The sequence below is a fragment of the Trachurus japonicus genome, chromosome 22, assembly GCF_045865225.1.
Source record: "Trachurus japonicus isolate A0001 chromosome 22, Traja_1.0".
Classification (NCBI taxonomy): domain Eukaryota; kingdom Metazoa; phylum Chordata; class Actinopteri; order Carangiformes; family Carangidae; genus Trachurus; species Trachurus japonicus.
In genome coordinates this window covers 8,124,622-8,148,338 of record NC_140928.1, presented here as the reverse complement: position 1 = coordinate 8,148,338, position 23,717 = coordinate 8,124,622, and the positions used below count along the sequence as shown (strand labels likewise).

The 23,717-nt window shown below is 42.8% G+C and overlaps 3 protein-coding genes across 8 annotated transcripts in view; 1 reads left to right on the top strand and 2 right to left on the bottom strand.

Annotated features, from left to right (window-relative positions):
* pld1a (phospholipase D1a) overlaps nt 1–3,655 on the bottom strand; it is a 32,445-nt gene extending 28,790 nt beyond the window's left edge. The window contains exon 1 of one of the 3 annotated variants that reach the window (XM_085766641.1): nt 3,517–3,655. The gene's annotated coding sequence lies outside the window, so the exon portion shown is untranslated. Of the gene's footprint in view, nt 1–1,977; nt 2,151–3,516 lie in introns of those variants that run through there. The other 2 variants (XM_085766639.1, XM_085766642.1) reach the window with 2 other exon arrangements.
* A 2,299-nt stretch (nt 3,656–5,954) lies between these two features.
* Nucleotides 5,955–7,645, top strand: ghsra (growth hormone secretagogue receptor a). Its single transcript, XM_085766643.1, has 2 exons — nt 5,955–6,910; nt 7,289–7,645. Exons 1-2 carry the CDS (start codon nt 6,073–6,075, stop codon nt 7,603–7,605), a joined length of 1,155 nt encoding a protein of 384 aa, XP_085622769.1. The 5' UTR covers nt 5,955–6,072; the 3' UTR covers nt 7,606–7,645.
* Nucleotides 7,646–16,988: 9,343 nt separating this feature from the next.
* The window catches only part of fndc3ba (fibronectin type III domain containing 3Ba), a 100,210-nt gene continuing 93,481 nt past the window's right edge, over nt 16,989–23,717 (bottom strand). For all 4 annotated transcript variants that reach the window (XM_085766690.1, XM_085766692.1, XM_085766693.1 and 1 more), the window contains exon 27: nt 16,989–22,018. In XM_085766690.1, the coding sequence (XP_085622816.1) occupies nt 21,707–22,018 (312 nt within the window). In that variant the 3' untranslated portion in view covers nt 16,989–21,706. The remainder of the gene's footprint in view (nt 22,019–23,717) is intronic.

Below are 23,717 nucleotides of genomic sequence, written 5' to 3'. Positions count from 1 at the left end.
CCAAGCCTGACTCGGCCCATCCAGGCCCAGCCAAGTCAGCGCCTGGAAATGACCAAACTAAACAACTATAACTTGTGTGTCCAGACCACTAAATGACTCTGACTCACCATGAGGACAGCAGCAGGGCAGGGAGTATGGAGAACATTGCCTTCATCCAAGTGGCAACCTCCAGGGCTACGGCACGATAAGCCATGATATCTGACATAAATGTTTAGAACTGGGAGTTATCTGCACAGTAGATTACCACCAGTGATGGGTACTGTAGTTGTAATTTGGAGTGAACAGACCCTTTAGGGCAGTGATTTTCAACCTTCGGGTCGGGAAATGTCTATATACATATATATATATATATATATATATATATATATTTTTTTTTTTTTAAACTAATTACAGTATTATTCTTTTTAACACATTCTTAAACAACTTATACTTTCACTGTCTCGAATATAAATCGAGTTCAAATAAAATGCAGCATATATAAATATCTGATTGATGACCGACGTGATCGCGGGGTCGCCAGAATTTTGTGATGTCAAAATGGGGCCAAAAAAGGTTAGGCACCACTGGTTTAGGGGATTGCACACAGGTGCTGTCACCTGATTGTCCTGGACCTCAGTGCGTGAGAATTAAAAACTACATGAAGTAGGTAAAATAAGCTAAACTTGAGTCAGGTTTAGGTACACGGGCAAGAAATAGGTCACAATGGTGATATGAGGCCAAATGGCTCAAGAGTCATTTCTTCTCCATGTAAATAAATCAGTTCTATTTCTGTATGTGAACGTCCTCTTGACTATAACAACAGCAGAGCAGTGCTGTCTCATTTCAATTAGAAGTGAACCTCTAGAGTTGTCATTAACAATGTGAACCACACATCCTTCACATATTAGCTATGAGCAGTGTTATGATGCACACCGACGATGAAAACTGGTCAAACTTGCCGCTCTACAATCCAAAGCATACACTTTGAATTACCCACAAGCCCCCCCAGAGTAAAAAAACAAAAACAAAGCGTGCATCTGGAATAGATTTACAACAGTAAATGCGCCTGCCATGCTGAAAATATGTCAAATCCTTCCAATCCTTCCTGAGAACACTGCAATAAAGTTATACTCTTGTTGTGTAACTTTATGTCTTCTGAACTGCAGTAGATGCAATGTGTGTCTTGTTTCTCTATACTATTCCCCCACTGTTCAGCTTAATGATTGATACGAATCACACACTGAGCTCAGAAGTAGGTTGATAGAGTTAAGAGACACACTGGGAGCCAGAGGCAGGGATAACAGTAATAAAGGTTGCTGTACGGTACGTGGTATATATATGTTGGCACCACAACAGAGAAAGGAATTCAGGTCACGCCTGTGCCACTGCCTGTGCAAAAGCAATACCACCGCACCGCATGCCGGAGGTCAGAATCATGTGTATCAGTTTCAAAGATAACAGAAGAAGAGAGAGGAGAGCTGCAAAATATCTCCAGTCTTCCCAAGACATTCCAGCTGGAGCAACTAACTTTCACGACAGGGTGTGAGAAGGGAAGCAGCAGGCCAGCGCACATATACACACACACACACACACCTGTAGACTTTTAAATAGCAGGTAACACAACACTTGCTGCACTGTTTGAATTTGAAAACCTATACACCCTCAAGTGAAGGATCGAGAGACTCGTCTCCACAGAGACAACCAGAACAAAGACAAACAGACAACTACGTCTTGATGTCACGCTGAATACATATTTGCTATTTGCAGCCAAACAACAACTGCACTCAGCTTACTACATCATGCAAACGCATAAGAACAGCAGCCTGACTATAATGACAAACTCAAGCATGCACTACATTCACATTCCTTTCTATAATCCCACTGACAACCCAAAACCAAGGAGGGTCACGGAGGCACATATCTCTCCCCCCTGGCCCACGGACACAAATAGACCAAAGCAGACACACAGAGAGAGACAGAGAGAGAGACATTACCAACCTGCTCTGTCTGTGGACGTGCAGCCCACATGTTGTCTGATCTGTCCACTTGGCTTCACTTAAATGGAGAGCACCACTGACACATTCACACGTAGCAGAGTACAACAGCAGCAGCAGCAGCAGCAGCAGCAGTTTCCTCTGGTCTGAAACTCTTTAAGTGTGGCTGAGAAAAAAAACTAACTGTGAACTCTCTCAAACTCCTCAGGAAAGGAGGAGGGGAGTGGAGGTTGTCTCTGAAACTCTGGACCAATCACAGGAACAGGATCCTCCCACGGCCTTTTCTCATTGGACAAAGAAAAGCGCTGGACTTCTGGTGAAGTGGGAGGAGTCCCTCCCCCCACAGTAGAAAACATTGGTGACACTGTGGTCCCACCTTTCATCTCATCACTTTACTTTCCCTCTGTTTTGCACTTGTTTTGCCCCCAATTCTCTGTGCAACTACTGTATTATTTCTCCAGCTTTATCTTTATATGTCTATACATCCTACGTATGTTTGTGCCTTTGCATGTATGTTCCCTTTTCAGTCTATTTGCACATGTAACAAAACAATAGTGGGAAAAATTATTATGCTTGTAAAAAAAAAAAAAAAAGAAAGAAAGGAAAAGAAAAAAAAAGATATAATAGTTTGTGAAAAGAATTAAAACACTAACAGGAGGAGTTTGATTTCATTGTATGTTAACTCAAACCTTTGTGTCCACATACTATTTGTGTGTTCCTGCAGAAAGAGCTCTACCAAATTAAATGTTCTTTAATATTACACCTGTAGACCAAAAACATTTTTTCCATTAACTGCCAAAGATAAATAAAACAGAACGTAGCCAAACACAAAATCTAAAGAGATCTCTTCTGCCATCTTGTGGATGAATGGCTGTACTACTGCACTGCTCCCAGCCCGGATACAGATACAGATACAGATACAGACTCGGCTTTCAAAAGCATTGCATGTGTGTGTATCATTATGACAGGGACTTTACCCTGTAATTCACCACCACTCCCTGGACCCACAGTTCAGACAGACTGACACCCAAAACACTCATCGGCACGCCCGTACCTTACCACGTTGACCACACACGCTCTGCTCTGAACCACACAGCAGTAAAAAATAGAATACACAGCTATAAATTCACACAACAGATCAAACACAAAGATAAACTTGTGGAAACCATGGGATACCTCGGCTTCGTACGCTGCCCGGTTCTCAGTGACCACAGGGAGAGATTGCTCTCTCAGCACTAAAATCCAACCGTGACATTTCAGTGCAGATAACCAGCGCTGCTATTACCTCCTGTTGTCCATGAAACAGTCCAATTTTAGCATTTTGGTCCTGTAAATAGCTTTGATATCACCTTGTTGTCCAGCTATTATCATCATACCCACATCTGTTATGAGCACAGGCCTACAGAAAGTGGGTCTGATCACACAGCACAGATGTTCGAAGTTCAAAGGTTAAGTCAAGAAAAGGGCCTCTCACCCAACTACACACTAACATGCGCAAGCACACACAGACACAAACACCATATGACCACAGGCAGATACATACCAGATGTGATGAAGAGGTCTGACAGAGGCTGTGAAAGACAAAAACTGTCCCGACGAGTGTCCTGTTTGTGCTCCTTCAACCGACTGGTCTCTCTCTCTCTCTTCCCGTTTCACTCACATCATGATACAGTCGTCATAAACATAATGGTATCTGTGGGTAAACATGGCGCAAAGGGCAGAGAGATAACAATATTTGAAGCTCTTGGATCACATCAGTGCAGTAAAACAAAACAGAGAAGTATTGCATGTCTAATTGTGATGAGATTTTAAAATGATATTAAAACTCATTTGCTTTGCCACTGAGGCCTCAAGCTATAGTTGTCCATTAAGCCATTAAGATAATGAGTCAGTGTTTGTCAGTCTTGAATCTTGAGTCTTCCACAGAGTAATGCTGCCAATAAAGCTAATGTGGTCTCCAATTCATGTTTCCTGGAAATGAATTATCAGTTTTAACGCTGAATCTATCTATCTATCTATCTATCTATCTATCTATCTATCTATCTATCTATCGCAAAGATGTTTTGGGTTAGGAGGTTTTTTGGGGTGTCCGTCTTGGTCTAGTGAAAATTCACTTGGATTCAGGGTGAACTGATCAGATTTTTTAGGTAAAGGGTCAAAGGTCTGTGTATAAAGTCATACAAATGTACAAAATTTTGCACAAATGATGAACATACTGTAAAATGCTGGATATAAACAGAGGATGTAACCTGAAACCATTCTGAGTGGCAGTGCACCCTTTACACTGCCCACACATGGAAGGCAAGGCAGTATTTGTTTTAGTCTATGACAGTGACTTAGAGTGACCTAACATGACTGTTTCTATAGCCAATTTTTTGTATTTTAAACACATAAACCTAAATTAAAGTTTTGCAAACAAAACTCTACAAGCAGGCGTGATTTTACACGTTTCAAAATGCTGCAACAGTGGAATGGTGTGAACAGTGTGCCACAGACTGGCCCTACTGTTACTGTCCTCAGTTACGGTCTTAGGTTAAATCATGTGCTCCAGGGCTATAATGCAATTTAATTCTTTGTGACTGTGGAATTAAACGGTTCTGTCTGGGCACAGTGTCGTTCTGAGATATGAATCATCAAAGATGTGATATCCCAATGGGCAAAAAATGTCTAAACTTTCTAAAACTTATACCCCAAATGGCTCTTTCTAAAGAAATCGTTACGTAGATGACTTTGAGAAGCATAAACCAGATCGGATCTTGTAATTTCATGCCCATGACTAAATTGATCCCTGTGGGCAAAAAAAAAACAGTTTCCAACTCAGTAAAACTGCCCTCCTGAACTGCAGCTGTGACAGTTTTGAATCTCACCTGCAGCCCCTGGGGAAGGTTTCTGAGGGGTTAATGCTCCCTCTTCCTCTCTGAGAGACTTGGTAACTTCCAGCAGGTTTTTGTTTTAGATTGATGAGCATTAATCCCCCAGTCATCACTGCCCTGCGAGCACCTGTAGGTGGCGTTGCAGCACTGACTCAACTGTAGACCCCACATCACCCCCACCCCCTCCCTTGAGCAGCACCACTTCACCTGTGTATGTTGTTTGGCGCACTGGGAGTCAGGATCCATCCACACACACTGGATATGCAGCATAACTAGAGGAGCAGATGTGGAGAGCAGATGTGGAGGGCAGTGGTGTCGTTCTCACCTACTTTATTTTTACTTTAATTTATCGAGGTCCTTTCTTTGTGATTATGTTGACAATGCGTCGTTCCTTTGTGGTTCTTGTGACTTTTATCAAACTGTCTCCGTTCCGCCACACAGTCCTGCTTGTTTTCACCGTGGTTGTTGTTTGTCCGTTTGTGTTTGGCTGAGTTTAAGCTGCTCCCTCCCTGGACAGATGTTCACTGCTGCAGCCGCATCACTACGACCCTGCCTCTGACTCACCAGCACTGTTTTTGTTTTTGCCTGACGCTCAAACGCCGGGACGCGCAGCTGGTGATGGGAACTCTTTGGGACTGTTGATGGATCATGTTTCATTTTTATTTTTTGCCCAAAGCGGTTTGTAACCATCACAAACAGAGACAATGAGGGAGATAACTAATGTTGAGAGTTTTTCATTGACAAAAAACTGATTGTGCTGTGATTTTTTTTCCCTCTCCTACTGCGTCTGTTTTGTTTGGAATACACGTCCGTGCCAAATTCTGGCTTGTTTACAAGTATTCAGCATGTAATCGCTTCTTCTTTTGAACAGGTGCTTTTAGTGCCAAACAACATTGGTGCGTCAGAATGCGTATTGCAGGCAAAGTGGATCATTTTTGTCCGACATAAAACAGCCCAATTTTGTGCTCGGTTCTGGAGAGAGCCCTCAGTTACCTGGAGAGTTGAGAAGAATCTTTTGTGACACTCGTTTCACCTTCACTGTGACTGTTCTCTTGGTTTTACGCGCGGCTGCCAGCGTCTGCTAACCTTTACCACTGTTTTGCGCAACTCAGACAGTGATGATGGGAGGAAGGGGCAGCGTCGGGGGGCTTCAGGAGCCCCAGACCCGTGATGCCTTTCACTCTCAGGGCCAGGCACGGCCCAGTGAATAACCGCGCGGCGACAGCATGCCCACTTGGCTCAACCAGTCGGAGTGCATCTCCCATAACTGCAGCGGGGACGAGTTCAACACCACTGGGACCGATGGCCCCCTCCAGGCTCCTCTCAATTACTACTCAATCCCTCTCCTCACTGGCATCACCGTCGCCTGCACGCTGCTGTTTCTGGTCGGGATGGCCGGGAATGTCATGACCATTTTGGTGGTCAGCAAGTACCGGGACATGCGCACCACCACCAACTTATACCTGTGCAGCATGGCTGTGTCAGACCTGCTCATCTTCCTCTGCATGCCGCTGGACCTCTACCGCATGTGGAGGTACAGGCCGTGGCGCTTGGGAGCCGTGCTCTGCAAGCTCTTTCAGTTCGTGTCAGAGTCATGCACCTACTCCACCATCCTCAGCATCACCGCGCTGTCGGTGGAGCGCTACCTGGCCATCTGCTTCCCGCTGCGCGCCAAGGCTGTGGTTACAAAAAGGCGGGTTCGCGCCCTCATTCTCCTGCTCTGGACAGTTTCTCTGTTGAGCGCCGGACCCGTGTTTGTCATGGTGGGAGTGGAGCGGGATAGCGGAGCCCCACAGAATTTGAGTTGGGGAACCAATAAGACTAACTACTCTCTGGAGGCCGAGGACACCCGGGAGTGTAAGATGACGCATTACGCAGTGGAGTCAGGTCTGATGGGAGCCATGGTGTGGTTGAGCTCTGTTTTCTTCTTCATGCCAGTGTTCTGTCTCACAGTGCTCTACAGCCTCATTGGCCGCCGGCTGTGGCAGAGACACCGAGAAACAAACATCAGCTCCCGCGTGGCTCACAGGGACAAAAGCAACAGACAGACCATCAAGATGCTGGGTAAGTTTGGAGAGCGCGCAAATTACGCGCAAAGCACAACGTGGTTTAGACTCGATTTATCATAAAATAAAATTAATATTTCATCTAATTAGTAAAACCCGGGTCTTGATTTGCACTGTTATCTATCTATCTATCTATCTATCTATCTATCTATCTATCTATCTATCTATCTATCTATCTATCTATCTATCTATCTATCTATCTATCTATCTATCTTCAACTTTAGTGTTATACTCATAAGAAAGTTTACAGCTAGAGAAAACAACTTTTTTTTTTAGCCTTGACCCATAACAAGGATCAATTTATTGCCTTACTCCTCTCTCTCCACCACTATCCCTGACTCTTCATCACCTGTTCCTCTTCTTCCTCCTCCTCCAGTGGTGGTGGTACTGGCCTTCGTCCTCTGCTGGCTGCCCTTCCACGTCGGCCGCTACCTGCAGTTCCGCTCGATGGACGCGCCATCCCCGCTGCTGACGGTGTTGTCCGAGTACTGCAGCTTGGTGTCGGTGGTCCTCTTCTACCTGAGCGCCGCCATCAACCCCATCCTCTACAACACCATGTCATGGAAGTACCGGGGCGCAGCGGCGCGCCTCTTCGGCCTCGCCGACGGCCAGCAGCCACCACGCGGGCGCACAGCCAGCACCATGAAGGGAGACGGTTCCAACGGCTGGTCGGAGTCCACCGTCAGCTTCTAAACACACTGCGCGGCCGTCACAGTGTCTGCATATGATTTGTTAAGATAATTGTGTTTTCACAGGTTGAGAACATCGACCCTAAAAGCCATTATGTCTATCGGACTGAAGAAAACGTGTGCGCATCACCTGCCTATATGTGTGAGACTGAAAGAACAAGGGATGAACCACAAATAGCTGCAAGCGCCTGTTTCCCTTTGTCCACGTGCATCAATGCATTTTTTTTCCACTCTTCAGACATTTGCCAAACCATGCCTGGTGGAGTGCAAAAATACACAAAAGCCTGAAGTGCTTATATTGATTATTGATCCAAATGTGAACAACAACAACATACACACATATGTAGATACCATAGACATTTACGATTGCCTTATATTGTATTCATATTCTGGATGACAAAGAAAGCACTGTAGATCTTGTGGCACTGCTCTGTACTCCTGTAGAGAGGGGCAGAGTAGCTGTGTGAGTGTGTTTGTTTGTGTGTGTGAGTGTGTGAGAGAGAGACAGGGTGTGTATTTGCATGCGTGTATTGCGTGCCAGTTGTCATGTGATGCATGTAATTAGTTGGAGAGAGAGTGAAGCTGTAAAAACACTTACTATTATCTGATATGCTCAGCGCTCTGCATCTTGGAGACTTAAGTCCATGCTGTGTTGATGCTGCCAACGGGGGTCAGTGGAGCTGGTGGACGATCCCTGAAATGACTTGTATTATGTTGAACTTCACAGGAGTTATTTTTGGCGACTTGTGAGACAATTTACAGAATGCAAAACATTTCCAAGATACAGCAGTGTGATTCGTTTTTCTGTCTTGTTAAATTATCCAAGCTGCGAACCATTCAATGCATTAGGCAAGAGAACAGCTACATGTTGCTATACTGTACGTAAATATCACCAGTGACCATAAATGCCTCAGGCTTAAGATTGTGCACCACTGGTTGATTTTCTAACATCACTGATCTATGTGTTTCAGTCATCTCAGGTGTACTGATGTACAGTCAGCCTTTTCTGCTTTTTACAGGTGTGTGGGGACAATGTGCCAATCTGTGGATCCTGTGATACAAAACATACAGCTGATTTGTTATAATGCCTGAAGCAACACAAACAGGTGAGGTGTCACAACAAGGGGGTAGTTGGCTTGGAGGGTTGGCTGTCCCATAGTCTTTTTTGGCACGTATTGAGCTCCACTTGAGCGCAAACAAGCATAGTCACGTCTTCAATGGTTAAATCCAACAGGCACAATGTAAACTTTATATATATCTTGTGTATCTTATTGATTTGCTAATGAAGTACATATGGCCTCATATACCCCTGGTCCACCTGACCCATTTACCTCCACATCTGCCCTTACAGAAAAACCACATGAACATCACATGTGATTCACATGTGCAAAATTTGCACATGTGAAACATGTGGTTTTGGCCCAATTTTATCTGAATCACATGTGAATTCCCATGTAAACCCATTTTCCACATGTGGTAACATGTTTTACACATGCGCTCTACATGGTAACACATGTTCACATGTGGTAAAATGTAGAGCAGGCAACATTTTTCACATGTGAATCGCATGTGAAGTTCATGTGGTTTTTCTGTAAGGGTGGGCAGATTCTGGATGTTATCCTCTGGTATTGTCTGACAATGCACCAGAAGCGGTCCAGATGTAGAAGTAACATCTGACAATTATGTTGTATATAAGCCAGGCCTGGGCTGTGGAACACAGGTGCACACTGGTCCGACAGAAAACAACAGCATGCGGCCTGAGTATGGGACAGATTTATTTTGTTACCTGAGTGAAGCTACTTTGGCACCCACTGGAAACTATTTTCATGGGTGATTAAGCCTTGCATGCTGGTGGGTGAGCTGAAATAGAAACATTTTGCAATGTGCCAAAGGTGCCAACCTTGACAAAATGTCACGACACAAGTTCTGCAAGAAGATTTTTTAAAACATCCATCTGTTAAATGATGCAGCAGATGGGGAAAAAATAAAAGTGAATTTTGTAATTTGTGTATCTTGCAGCCTTTTGGACAAAGAGGATCAGTGAACTGTCTTCAAGTGATGATGTATATGCTTGCTTTAAGTTGTAAATATGCTTTATTGTAAATATGCTTTGTACAGCTATACACACTCAATGATGTGACCTCAGATGGTTTCACAGCAGCCAAATCACCGCAGCAGCCTCCACCAACCTGCACTGGATTTCAAAACGTGGCCTCATGGCTCTGAAGAATGTATGTGTTCATGAATATTTTTGACTGTACATACTGACATCATGACGTACTATTTATTAATCTACTACTATGTATTGATTAAAAGTAAAAATAGATTTGTATTTTCTTTCTTTCTCCTTTTTCTTCTTTTCTTTTTTTCTGAAAATGTCTGTGAATATCTCCTGTTGTATCTGGTTAAGTCTTGTAACAGTAAAAAAAAAAAAAAAAGTTAGAAGAAGAAAAAACTCTCTTTCTCTTTGCTTTTCTTTTATAAACAACATTTTTTGCAAGCCAACACAGACTTCACTCAGTCTCCAACAGGTATGAGATGCAAATCACGGCAATCAGTTTGTGAAACTAATAAACCACTTAACACTGCTCCACCACCCACTCCACACATCACTGATGGAAAAACTGCGTCACTCACAGTGAACCGAGTCACACCACACCTTGATAGGGCATGCAATCTTCTCCTGTGACCCTCCTATATCCCCTATTACACGTTACATATGTTAGCATTGTCAGTATAGGCCGAGAGACAGTCACCTCAGTGGCCTTACATAGCTGACCTTAGAATAGAGAAGACCAAAGAATAGAGAAGACTGTGTGAATGTGAGCTCACACAGCACTGAAAGCATAAAATCCCCAAGGTAATGAGGGAGATCCCATAAATTAATGAAATAAAACTCATTTAATTTAGTGGGTGGATGACAGGTGAGAAAAAGAAGAATAGGTATGAACACAGGTGAGAATGAGAGGTTCTCATTAAGAATGCAATTAAAATAGACAATAAAACAAAAGGTGAAAGAAAAGAGGTTCAGTCAGTGAGTCAGACTTCACGACCATTTACTCCGACGTGGGCTGTGTAGTTCAGAGTGAGCAAATTACTGAAGAACATGGTAAATTTAGACCAAAGGGAAGAGGCTGGGATTAATGGCCTCCATATATATCAGTGTGTGCTGTACATGTGGCAGCCTGTTTATTTGGCCTAGCAGGTGGCATCACTTAAAGCTGTTGTTAACTTGCTAGCTGATGCACAAACAGAGGCATGAATGCACAACTCCCCTGTGCTTGTGCATGTGTATCCTCATAAAAGCTGAAATTTATTTATTGGATGGATATTAAAGCAGAGGTAAGCGATATTTTTGTGTTAATATAAGTCTTAAATAGAGATTGCCAAGACACGTGACCAACTGGGCGGCAACGTCATCAGAAACGCAAAGGATTGTGGGTATCTTTGGCCAATTTCCCCCGATCTACATAGCGCGCTAGACATGGACAATGTAAATAATAACAAAAGTACAATAAAAAACAGAATTAACTGGCACAATGCAGCGGGCAAAGGAAAACAACAAAGAACCATACCGCCTAAAACTAAATCCAGCCGCAAATAAACGATACGAGGACAAAATAAAGACAATCAAAGGGCTGGATCCCTATGAACATGGTGTGGTCCGCTGACATTAACCTGCTGCCCAACTTCCAGCACCCATATATATATAATTATTACACGGCTCTATTGAATGCTGCTCTCTGATTGGTCCAGCGCTGCGTTCTGCGGTCTGTTATTTCTGTATAACGGACCTTCGTCATGTATAACAGACCGTTGCTAGGGACGCCGCTCTGATCAGCGCAGTACAGAAAAGATAAACTATGCAGGATATTTACCTTGTGTTTCATTTTTACCGTCATTAAACAGCGTCGGACTAACTGTGATGTTAGATAAATGACTTGTAACCTGTTAGAAGGAGAGTGGAGGCTCCTTCCACATCGCTGCTGGAAACCAAACCTGCTGATCAGAGCCTCTGACCCGGTGTCACAGCTCTCCTCTCGTCTCGGTGGCACCGCGGCTCCGCGACACAAACGCACCCCGTAAACAGTAAAGTTAATCTCTTGTTTATGACAGATACGACTACACACAATACACACATCTTAACACGTGTATGGTAATCTATCGATCCACTGATTGATTATCAAAGGCTTCAAATGCACGAACGGGAGGAGGCTCGGCAAAACAGCGGAAGTGACCCGGTCTTGCAGATTCGCTAAATGCAATTTTAAATCGATGAAAGCCGTATTTTGATCAACATTATGTTTCAAATTAATTATTTCACTCGTAAACCGTGTAATAAGCGGGATAATGTACAGTTGGTCGGTTGTTATGGAGAAATAAACCCCTTCATGTTGAATGAAACCGGGTTCCATACAACCTGTCGGGGTTTATTTCTCCATAACAACCTCCGAACTATACATTATCCCTTACTTATATGGTACTAAATGTAACTTTTTGCCCTGTCTATCGTGCGAACGACTGTTGCAGTTCACAACACAGCAGGTTGACGGCATCTTCAAACCAGAGCAGTAGATATTTGAAACTAGCGTTCTTGCCTCCACAAATTCAAAGTCTGGCGCGTTTGTTTGTGCCAAAGTTTCCCACAATGCTTTGCGTTCCCCGCCGGGAATACGTCATGATGACGACACGCTGGCAATCTCTATAGTTATATCTTCCGACAGCAATCACTTACATAGAGTGTTCGGACCGAAACACGGGTCTCTCAGTCACTCTGCTTTGCTCTGAGCCGAGGAGAAAACTTTTCTCGTATCCTACAAGTTTTATCCAATCAGGAGAGAGAACGGCATGAAGGGCTGTGTGTGCAGCCAAGGGATGCGCCTGAATGTGGTGACCATGACGTAGGGACGAGGACCAATAGATCCATGACGAGGGCGGGGGCTGCTAACTCCATCGGCTGACAAGACGTTATGGTGCGTTCAAGGCAAACCGTAACTCGTGTTTTTCCGACCTGTGAAGTCGTACCAGTTTGATCTGGTACGAGTTCACGGGGCGGAAGTTACGAATGGCCGTTATAGTGCACTTTCACAGGTAAAACAGGTCGGAAAAACACGAGTGGGTTGCCTGGAACGCTACAAAGTCGTAAGACGTGACGTGAAGCTGTAATTTACGGTTTCAAAAGTCTGCCTGGAACGCAGCATTAGCCAAAACGACCGGATCGCTTACTTCTGCTTTAAGCAAAGTGCTGTATGTTCCACAGGTTTGTGGTCTGAGCTGACCTGATTCAAACACAGTTATCAGAGAATATGAGTCCTGGTGGTAACTTACTGAGTTCAGATTATGATCATTGTGTTGTAATATACTGTTGTTGTTGTTGTTGTTGTTGTTGTTGTTGTTTTTTAGGGTGCCCATTGTCATCTGGCCGGGGACTACAGCAGAATATTAGCCATGCTGGCTAAAGCTGCCCTTTTTACTGTCATTTGATGCAGTTGATTAATTGGGACTGTCCACGCACAATAAACTAATAAACTAAACTAAACTAAACTGTGTCTACACCCAGTTATATTTATGGAGCTTACTTCTGACAATAACAAGACATCCTGAAGGCAGCAGGAAGCATCCATTTAAACAGGAGTCTCCGGGTGATTCTTTGAATTCATTGCAGATAGGTTGAAGATTTTGGCTAAAAGTTCAAAGTTGCCATAAGTCCATATAGCCATTAGACATTATTAAATATTGCTATTCCATAAATAATTCATACATTTCTTTGGTTGATGTAGTCAGGAAAATTAATGCATTAATAAAAAAAAAGTTAGGTCAAGGGGCCAATTTTTTTTTTTTTTTTTAAGTATATATTTTTCGGCTTTTTGCCTTTATTTGATAGTGATGACAGTAGAGATAGACAGGAAATGGGGAGGCAGAGAGAGGGGGAATGACACGCAGGAAAGGTCTGCCCGACGCGGGATTCGAACCGGGGACGCCTGCGGCGAGGACTGTAGCCTCTACATGGGACGGCCGCTCTACCCACTGCGCCACGCACCGCCCCAAGGGGCAATTTTTAGTTGTTTTAAATTCAATGAAAAAGTGACTCTGGCCAGTGGGGACATAGCCTACAAATCTGGTTGTCATCTAGCTATCCTTAGCAACCCATTAAAAATGTTTTAAGATGTGTATTGTTTTTTGTGCTTTATAATTCAAAGATACATCTATCAAGTTAGGGCTTTAAGATGCAATTTTTAAAAAATCTTGGGGTACACCTGAAGGACGTCGCCAAATGCCTATAGTCAGTATGCTACTAATGACTGTGTTTGTTATCCTAATGTCCTAGGTGTAATGTTTACCATGTTCTTTGCTTTAGCATGCTAAAAGTGCCAGTAGCCTACTCACCGTTTCTCAGCTAACTTTCAGTCTCTGGAGTTTGTACTTGTAGTTTAATGCTCCTCAGTTTTAACAGCACTGGTTCTGCTCCAACTCCAACTTCAACTGTTTCAGCAGTTGTTTACATGCTGTTGAGACATGCCAGTTGTGTTAGCATAGCTGTTAGCACTGGGCCCCCCTCCTCCACCTTCTCCCACTCTGTCTTGGTTGGTGTGTCTTGAATCAACAGGTGAGCCTGCTCATCAGAGTGCGTCAGTGTTGATGTTGATAGGCTGTTACGCGTGGTGTATAGCCAATCACATGGCGATGTGGGCGGGGCAATGGGACACACGTTTGGGGAGTTTGCAGCCAGATTTTCAGACAGGTTTTAATTGCTGAAGTGCACAAAACTATGTTGTTTTGTTTGAAAGATTATACAACTTTTTTTGAGAGGTCCACAGGGTATTTCTGCATAATCTACATGGCTCACATAACTGGGTTAACAAATCAGCCAAAACCTGAAATGGAGAGTGCCAAAATGCAAGTTAATACACAGTGACATAAAGAAGTGCTGGTACTGCATAGGGGAGAGCGGGGTAAGTAGTGCCAATTTTTACTTAAATTGCCTTTAAAGCAAGGGGATTATAATAATGCCCCCAACTAATATATGTACATATAGTTTAGGATCTTGTGCATCCCTGGGAACAATCACTTTGAATCTTAAATCAACTGTTTCAGAAATATAGCTTTAGAAAAAAAAAAAAAAATCTGGCACAACTTGCCCCCGGTGCGGGGTAAGTTGTGCCATTGGAGAGAATTCACTGGGGTAAATTGTGCCATTGGTAATTGAAGTAAAACAGATCATTTTAATCTCACAAATGTTAATGCTATATAAAAGCAAGACATTCAATACAAAATTAAAGCCAGAAGCGGCGATGACCGGGCCTTCGCTTGTCCCCATGTAGTCGTGGAGGCCTGAGGCAGGCTGGGGGCTGTGGCACAAAGAAACGCAATGTTTTGTTCATCCACCAGGCTACGAGACAACCAGACTGGGCAGGTGTGTTCAGGGGCGGTCCCTCATCACACATGTTAAGTTTCAAGCAAATCCGTGCCCACTGCCATGTTTCTCCTACACACAGACAGCACTGCCACTGGCACAACTTAACCCAGGCCCTTTGGCACAAATTACCCCAAGCCCAGCATTTTGAAAAAAAAGGATTCCCCAGCTGTTTTGAGCTGGCATCATGCTAACTGTATAGACTCATGGTGTAGCTTAATAAAGCACTAAAACATGTGTGAACTGTTTTCAAAGTTCTCTATAATTGTTCAAACATGGCAATCAAAAAACCTTGATCATAGAAATTTTACTTTGGAGGGCAAAAACTTGCTTTTTGAACATAAATGTGCTTTCCTCTCAAGCCATGTGTCTCCCTTCTTGATAGGATGAGTGAAATGGATGCCCCTTCAAAAATATGTGGTCACATGACCAACTTCTTCTATGGTTTTCTAGATAATAGGGGTGGAACTACTTGCCCCATGGCACAAATTACCCCACTCTCCCCTACCAGTGCATACTTCACCTCGGTAATTACAGAACGTGCAGACTAAGTTAGAAATGTTATTAGTTTCCCCTAAAGCTATAGTTAAAAATTAATTCAACATCAGTGACCAAAAGGGTTATTTCCTTTATGTGTGCTACTGTAGCTATAGTGTTCTTATGACTCTCCACCTGGAAAGTGTAGACTGCTGACACCAAGCAAGACAGCTCCATGGTCTCCAGAAATAACTGGGCATAAAAGGTTTTCTTACATTTAGTCATGAAAGTTTGATAATGAGATTGTGTTCGTCAGTGCTCTGACTTTTGCTACAAAAAAGCCACTAAAGTACATTACACTTCATTTCTTTTTAGATTTTGCCCTCAAGGCAGCAGCTGAAAGGTTTTCGCAGTAGACTGTGTTTGTGAAAATCACAAGAGGTTGGTTGCTTCAACGGTGTGAGAGTTTTTGCATCTCACAGCAATGATCAAAGCACAATCAGTCATTCAAACTAACAGAACCACTTGAAACTGTCTGAGTGCCTCATCCTTCAGCTTTATTCAAACACCATCTCACGGTCTGGAGAAACAAGTGATTGCACAGCCACTGCTTACAGTGCACTTTCCTCCAGCAGGGGTTTCTGTAATATATCATTGCTGTCCTAAAACGTCATTAAAAACAGATAGGGGTGAAATAGCAGAAGTGGTTTATTTTGGTGTTTAATTGTTCAATTTCTACACCACGTTAAACAAAGCTATGCCCACGCACCACAAAATGATCAGGAGTAAGACACAAGGTCAAAGGACTGTTATTTCCCTGTGGTCCTCAGGTCGTTGTGGGGTGAGGAGAATTGAGCGTGCAGTGTAGCAGTCTGTGTCTGGCTGCCCTCAGGGACAGCGGGGGATAATAGTGTGTGTGATTTACTCTTCCCAGCTATCTGGCTAAACACTATCGAGGCCACTGGAGAGTAAATCTGGAGGCGCCAACACACCGTCACACAGACGCATAAATAGACACGTGTACACTCGCTTCACATCCTTGAAACCTTGAGTTCAAAAAAAGAAAAAAGACAAAGCTGTCTTTAATTACATAAATGAGTCTTTGACATTTAAAATGTCACCACCTTGAAGAATGATGACTGTTTTTGAGACATCACTCAGAGTATTAGTCGTAATTTAAACCCTAACATTATGAATATTGATTATTACTCAGCTGTGTTTACAGCAGCCCATAAAGGTGCTTCTGATGAGGGGAGAATCATCAATCTCTTATTAAATCCGGAAGATAAAAATCAATAGTGCAACAACATTAAATGTCAGGACAGCAGTTTTTGCATCGACAGTGGAGTGGCTATTGCATGCCTGCGATTCAGCTGTCATGTGACACAGTAGCTTATGTGTTTATCTGCGGAAAAGTAATCATTACAGTCTACAACAGTGTGTATTAACTGTCTGTGATGACATACACAATAAAACAAACAGTTTAAATCAAAGTCAGAAAAAAATTAAAACATTTATTGGGCATAAATATATTATATATACGCTACCGATACAGTTACGTCTTACATACATAGGGTAGTATTTGCAAAAATCTATACATTAAAATTGATATGGCAGTTTCTTTTATATAATGCATATGAAATTGTCTAACATTTACAATACAAGAAGAAATGCATGAATTTCTTTTTTTTTCTTTCAATTCGTAGACCATGACAACATTGGAATGTTTGTTTTTAAATCGTGAGGTAAAAATATGTTTCTTTTTTTTTGTCTCGCTTAAAAAATAGTTAAATACCTGTGAATCTCTGTACGTTTGTCAAATCGCCAATCTCTCAGTCAAAATCTCTACTTACTGTAAAACGTACAAAACATTAAAAAAAGAGAAAAAAAAATTTAAAAAGGAAAAAAACAAAAAAAAAACTGATCAGAAGGCACAGACGTGGGGTTGCTGGGCGAAAAAATAGTCTCTCGTTCATGATATAACCGCCAAATGTGCAGGACCTGCGGGGGTGTGTTGAGGTGGGGGGTTGGGAAGGGTGGGGCGTCTATAAAAATCACCAGCATTTGAAAACAAAAAAACAAAAAAGAAACAATCAAAACAAAAACAACAAAACACATAAAGGGAGTACCCTGCCCACAAACACACAGCCTGTCAGTTAACACTGCGTTAACATCAGACTATTCAACACTAACACAACTGGCCTGAGTTTGGCCAAACACGAGGCAAACCTCCGCTCTCCCTCTGGGGCATTAAGGCTTGAATAAGGGTGGGGTGGTGGGGTGGTAACGGGGTGGGGCTGTGGGTGGGCAATATAACGTTGGGAGGGGGGGGCGGTTTACGGACAGGACACCCTCACACATTACCTGTCAACTACAAATGCAACAGGCTATAGGTAGACACACTATGAGCACGTCTGAAAAAAAAAAAATAGGCCCCCCCTCGCTCCCTCTGAACTGTACTTCGTTTGTTGCCGTAGTTTTGAAATTCTGCAGGGAGCAGGGTGCCGTTTGAGAAGCACAGGACCGTGCTCCAGTAATGCCAATGTCACAGTGACGCCAACGACAGAATAATGCCAATGAATGTAACAGACGGCGTTGGCAGTAGTGTTTGGAACAGAGTGGAGGGGCTGCGTGTCCCCACCTGCTCGGATTAACCTCATCAAGACTAATGCTCGGCATAAAAAAAAGTGCTTCAACTCTGTTAGTCATAATGTATTTACCATCTCATTCTATAGCTCTATAGATATCTCTGTATATCATCTCTTAGCAAAATACTGGATACAAAATACTCACTACTACTATACCAGCACTAGCCTGAACAAGGAATCATCAATATTATTATTGTTGTCATTTGCCTGAAATCATTGTATGATTGTTTTTGCCTTTATATAAATATATATAGATATATATATTTAGATATATATATGTATATATATGTTTACCTTTCAGTGTGAAATCAGGTTGTGTTAAAAACTCTCCTCCAAAAGGGGGCTACACATTTCAAAATGGCACATTTTGCTTTACAAAACAAAACAAAATAATAAAAGATAATATGAAAAGAAGCATAATCACAGATCAAGTTAATGTTTTTTTTTTCCTTTTGAGAGAATAATAATAACAATAATAATAATCGTAATGCTGTGTAGTTACAGAGGAACATCACAGAAACCCTTTAGACGACTGCAAATGCAACATCTAGTGGACACAAGAAGCCTGCACTTTGGCAATAAAACAGTAAAAAGATATCAGAAGCTTCATTATAACACTAATCAGGAAAAAAAAAGCCAAAGGCAGCGACATTTATCCCAATATCAATGACTTGAACTGACTCTAAGGCCTGGCTTTTTGCTACATGTCTGTCTAAGCATTACAAGAACTGCTCGGCTGTGCATGGCCAAAACAGGAGATGAGGAAAAAAAAAAATACATAGGCATTTGGTTACATGTTTGAAACAGCAATGATAACTGCAAGGCATGGACTGATGAGCTACAGGTTCCCAACAGCTGTAAGAGAAATACTTAAAGGGTTACTGAGATAAGGAATGCTGGCCTTAATCATACAATCTAACATACATCCATTAAAAAAAATTAAAAAGAAAAAAAAACATGCTACAAGGAAAAAAAATTAGTATATAACTACACTTGTCTCTTAATCTTTAAACAATAAATAAATGAAGATTGCACTGTAATTGGCATGTAAAGTACTGTATGCAAATATATAGTATAAATAAAACCTAGAAAAGAACTCTACCTTAACTTTCCCATCAACTTTGGCAAAGGTATTTTGAGCTAGTAAACCACTTTGCTTACTGACACATACAGGAGCAAGGCACAGCATAGACAGAGGACAAGATACAGCATCAAATAATGAAAGGAGGACTGGTAGGAAGACGGAGAGGAGTGAGAGAGAGCGAAAGAGAAAGAAAGAGAGAGAGAGGCTAACATGAAGACGACGACGACGATGATCGCGATCATGACGACGACAGCAATGGGGGATGACGGGATGAGATCTCCCCTCTGTAAGGCCTTTTCCCTGAGGTACGTTACAGGCTGCCAATCAGAGCTAACCATTACCCACCACCCCACCGCACCCCCTCTCTATTCCCACCCAATCCCCCACGCACATCCCTGCCCGACAAAAAAGTGGACATGTTGCATGTTAATCATGCAGGTCAGGGTGACTTCTTTGGATTATCAGGGTTTTTATTGGGCTGTACCTTGGCTTTGTTTTGTAGGTTGGGGGTTAAAAAAACCGGGCGAGAGTCATGGTGGGGGGCGGGTAAGGGGGTGTTAACATGTGTCACAATGCCCTGTTCTGTTGCGCTGTGTTTTGTCAAAGGCTTGTTTGGTTAGTGAACATTAGTTCATGTCCCCAGAGAACATGTTTGTCTGAGGAGAGACCACAGACTTGCTACTGCTCTGATTACATGTCAATAAAGCACCTTTTAATAGAGAGAGAGAAAGAGAGAGAGAGAGAGAGAGAGAGAGGAGAGTAGTGCATGAGCAGAAAGATGGGATGGATCGAAAGCGAGAGAGGAGCAGCCAGACCAAAAAGGTAATTACAGATAATTATGGGCAGGAGAGGAGAAAAGAGAAGACGAGTCTTCCAATGTATCGATTCACAGACGAGCTAGAAGGAGGAACTACAGCTTCAGCGCTGCTCTGGCCGGCAGCTGGCTAAAGTTCAAGGGGGTAAAGCTCAAGCTAACTCCTAATGGCTTTCCTGGTTATCTTGCACTCACGCACGCACACACACATACACACACACACACACATACACACAGCTCTGAGAAGGGTGGCTAGCTGGCAGGCTGTTAGCACCTCTGGATCTGTGATGCTACGGGCATATCGCTACTAAAGCTACAGATAAATAGGCTGGAGAGATGGTGTTTGAGATGGTAGAGTATGGAAGGACTGGCCAACGGTTGGGGTGGGGGGGTTGGGTTGGGGTGGGGTGGGTTTGGGGGGGGCATTCACGACACTAAGCCCCGAGCCCCTTTCCTGGTAAAGTTGCAGCCAATCACTCAATCACGATCCTAGCCCGACTTCCTAAAATGCTAAAGCCAGTTTACGCCCAACATTTGAATACCTACAAGGGTTCATATTCTTCTGGTCCGAGACCAGCGCTTTAAGGGCTCCTTCAAATGTTTGCACGAGCTACTGAACTGACCTCAGAGCTGCTGTTGTGAGCACCTAGAGTAAACTCCTCCCCTTTTACACTGTACTTCAGACCTTACATAGCCATCACTTATATTACATCACTTCTATAGCATCATAGATATTTGTTATAATATATATATTGTGTGTATATATATTAGATTACTGGTTTTCCATTCTTTCTTAGATATATAAAATCACAGGATAGCAGCATCTTACACCACACATGGATTGCATCACTTTGGTAGCTGAATGAGTGAGTGATTGAACGTTAAAAGCTGAGCAGATATGCGATTGCCTTCTTAGGAGGAAATGTGTGTTTCTCATTGTCATTGCTTGAGTGTAATTGTACATGTGTGCATGTATATGTACATAAGTCTGCACAGGTGTGTGCGCATTGTGTCTCTTGTCAGTCTGCATGTGAGAGCAGGTGCATGAGTCGACCGACAGCCTGTAGAGTAGTAACAAACTGAATAATAAAGGTATGAACGGCTAAAGCTTTTGAAGGCCTACATTGGAATATGGCTGAATGAATAAAGACTGCAGCAAAAACAAAAAAAATTTGCAAATTAAACATTGATAAAAACAAAAAACTGTAAGGCAATGACCGTCAAGAAATATACATGTTCTCTAATCGAATATGTTTTAAAAAGATACAAAATAAAAAACATGCAAGTCAGTCTGAGGAGCAACTGCTTTGCTCACAGCTATTTTAAGGCTTGATTATCAGTTTTCTTTCCCAACCGAGGTACAGCTAAGACAAGGCTTCCCTCGACAGAAATCCTCAACAAAAGAAACACACAGTGATACGAAGACAACAGAGACATGATAGAGAAACGAGACCAAACCAAGTGAAGGCAGAAGAAGACAGGAACAATGTGTGGAAAGCCTGAATTGATACTTTGACTAAAAAAAAAAAAAAAAAGGAAAAACATACATAGCCTTAGAAGTACATCTCAAGTGTTTGTTTTGATTTCATTCTGTTCTTTCATAGACGTTTTCTTTTAAAGTTTCTCTGTGATTTAGCTTTCTCTTTCTATCCGATAGTTAAAATTCCCTCACTTCATGAAGAAGTACTGTAGCAAGCAGGCGATGAGGATGGAGAAGCCCGCGAACACGCACACGATCAGTGCCGCGAAGCGCTCATCGCTCGAGATCAGGCCCGAGCCTTTGCCCATTTCCACGGCGCACGGCTCTCCCGATGACGCCGTCTCCTGGCGACGAAGCGTGAACAAGGAGGAGGGGCTCAGTGGTCCACACAGTTCCTGGCATGTATCCTGGCAACGGCGGCAGGCGCCCACACGGAAACGATAGTCTGTGTTGCTCTGGAGACCAGAGATTTGGTACACGCCCTCCTCTCCCTTAAAAACCTGTGAGGGAAGAAGAAAAGAGTGAGTCTTGTTTTTTTTTTAAAGGTCCCATATTTTATACTTTTCCTGTTTTATTTGAGACTTTGAGTTTGAGTTTTTAACCACCAAGAAAAAAAAAATGATGTATGTTTCTCTTCCTCCTCACTCAGGCTTCTCTCTGGAGCTAACAACAGGGTGAAGAGCCAATCAGAAGAAAGGATCTGAAATCCTTCAAGGATATTGAATCCAGGTGGGCGGGGCTTGGGCCTGACTGGTTGGTTGTGGCATCACAACGTTACTAAAGTCCTGACTGTTCATTTTCAGGCATAGTTCCTGTAAGCTGGCTGTGTGCATTTTTCTGTGGACTGAGCACCTTCATAATTTCACACTTTGAATATACAGAAAACATGGACCTGCCTCATAAGTAACAAAGACATGAAAATCAGCATGACCTTTAAACCCGTTCCCTGCCATAATCAAAGGCTTCTCTTTCAAACACATACACGATATCTGACCAAGCCACACAAACTACGTCTCATAATGTGATACTCAAGGACGTTAGCAGTCTCCCCACTGCTCTGGCATCAAGGTATAAATTACGAGCTTCGGGATGCACAACTGGTCTTGAAAACCACTTCATCATAATAACAAACAAAACAAATGATGGAGAGATGCTGCTTTGAATGTTAGTTACAAAGACTAACAAGTGACAGAAGGTCACAGCAGGTGTCCTTGGAAAAGACACTCATCCCTTATTTGCTTATTTCTTGTACATAGCTCATTTTATAATGCAATGACGGATCAAGGACGCGGCATTAATTCTGATCTCTGACAGGTCACCTTCATTCATTCATTGTGTAACTGAACTAAACTGAAAGAACACAACAAAGGGAGCAGATGAGGAAGTGGGTTGTAATTGTGCATGTGTTTCATAAACAAAGGTGTTTTTGTTTTCTCTTGTTCATGAATTACATTTGCTAATTTAACAGTTGACAGAGAACATAAACAGAAAGTGTGTGTATGCTTTGACTGTTCTCCTCATTGTGACACAGAACAGAACAAACAGGCAAAGAGAAATATACAAACATCTGAAAAGCAGAATCACAGCTCTGTATCGACAGCTGACGTGTGCACACAATGAGATGAGCAGCCACACATCCCACTTGCACGCATATACCAGCGGTGGGTATCAGCAGTTCTTCCTCCAACCTTTCGGTAATTCAATAACAGAAAGTAAAATGGCCCTGAAGACAAATGTCTTCTCGGCTGAGCTCTACTCGTCCCCTCATCGCTCCAACTGCCAGCCGCCCAACGCCATACACATACACACAGAAGTGCAGCTGGAAACTTTCCTCAGCTATTACTGTGTTGTAATTCCACTTCAATAAATACTGCAGGCACTCTGGATTAACAAGGAAAGCTGTATTTCATTTTACCATGTACAAAATTATGTCTAGGTGTGTGTGTGTGTGTGTGTGTTCTATCATTCAATGTTCCAATTTGTGTCTTGTCTGAGTGTTCTGTGACACCCCATCAATGTTAACCGAATGTTTCTGCTTCTCGAGGAGACGAGAATAAATCCTCCCAGTAGACGTCCACACTTCCACAGAAATATGAATGAACCAAATAATTTAAGTCGGGACCCGAAACACTGTCCTCATACGACCTGTGTGTGTTGAGTGTGCGATAGAGTTGAGTGTGTCTGCGTGTGGCGACGAAC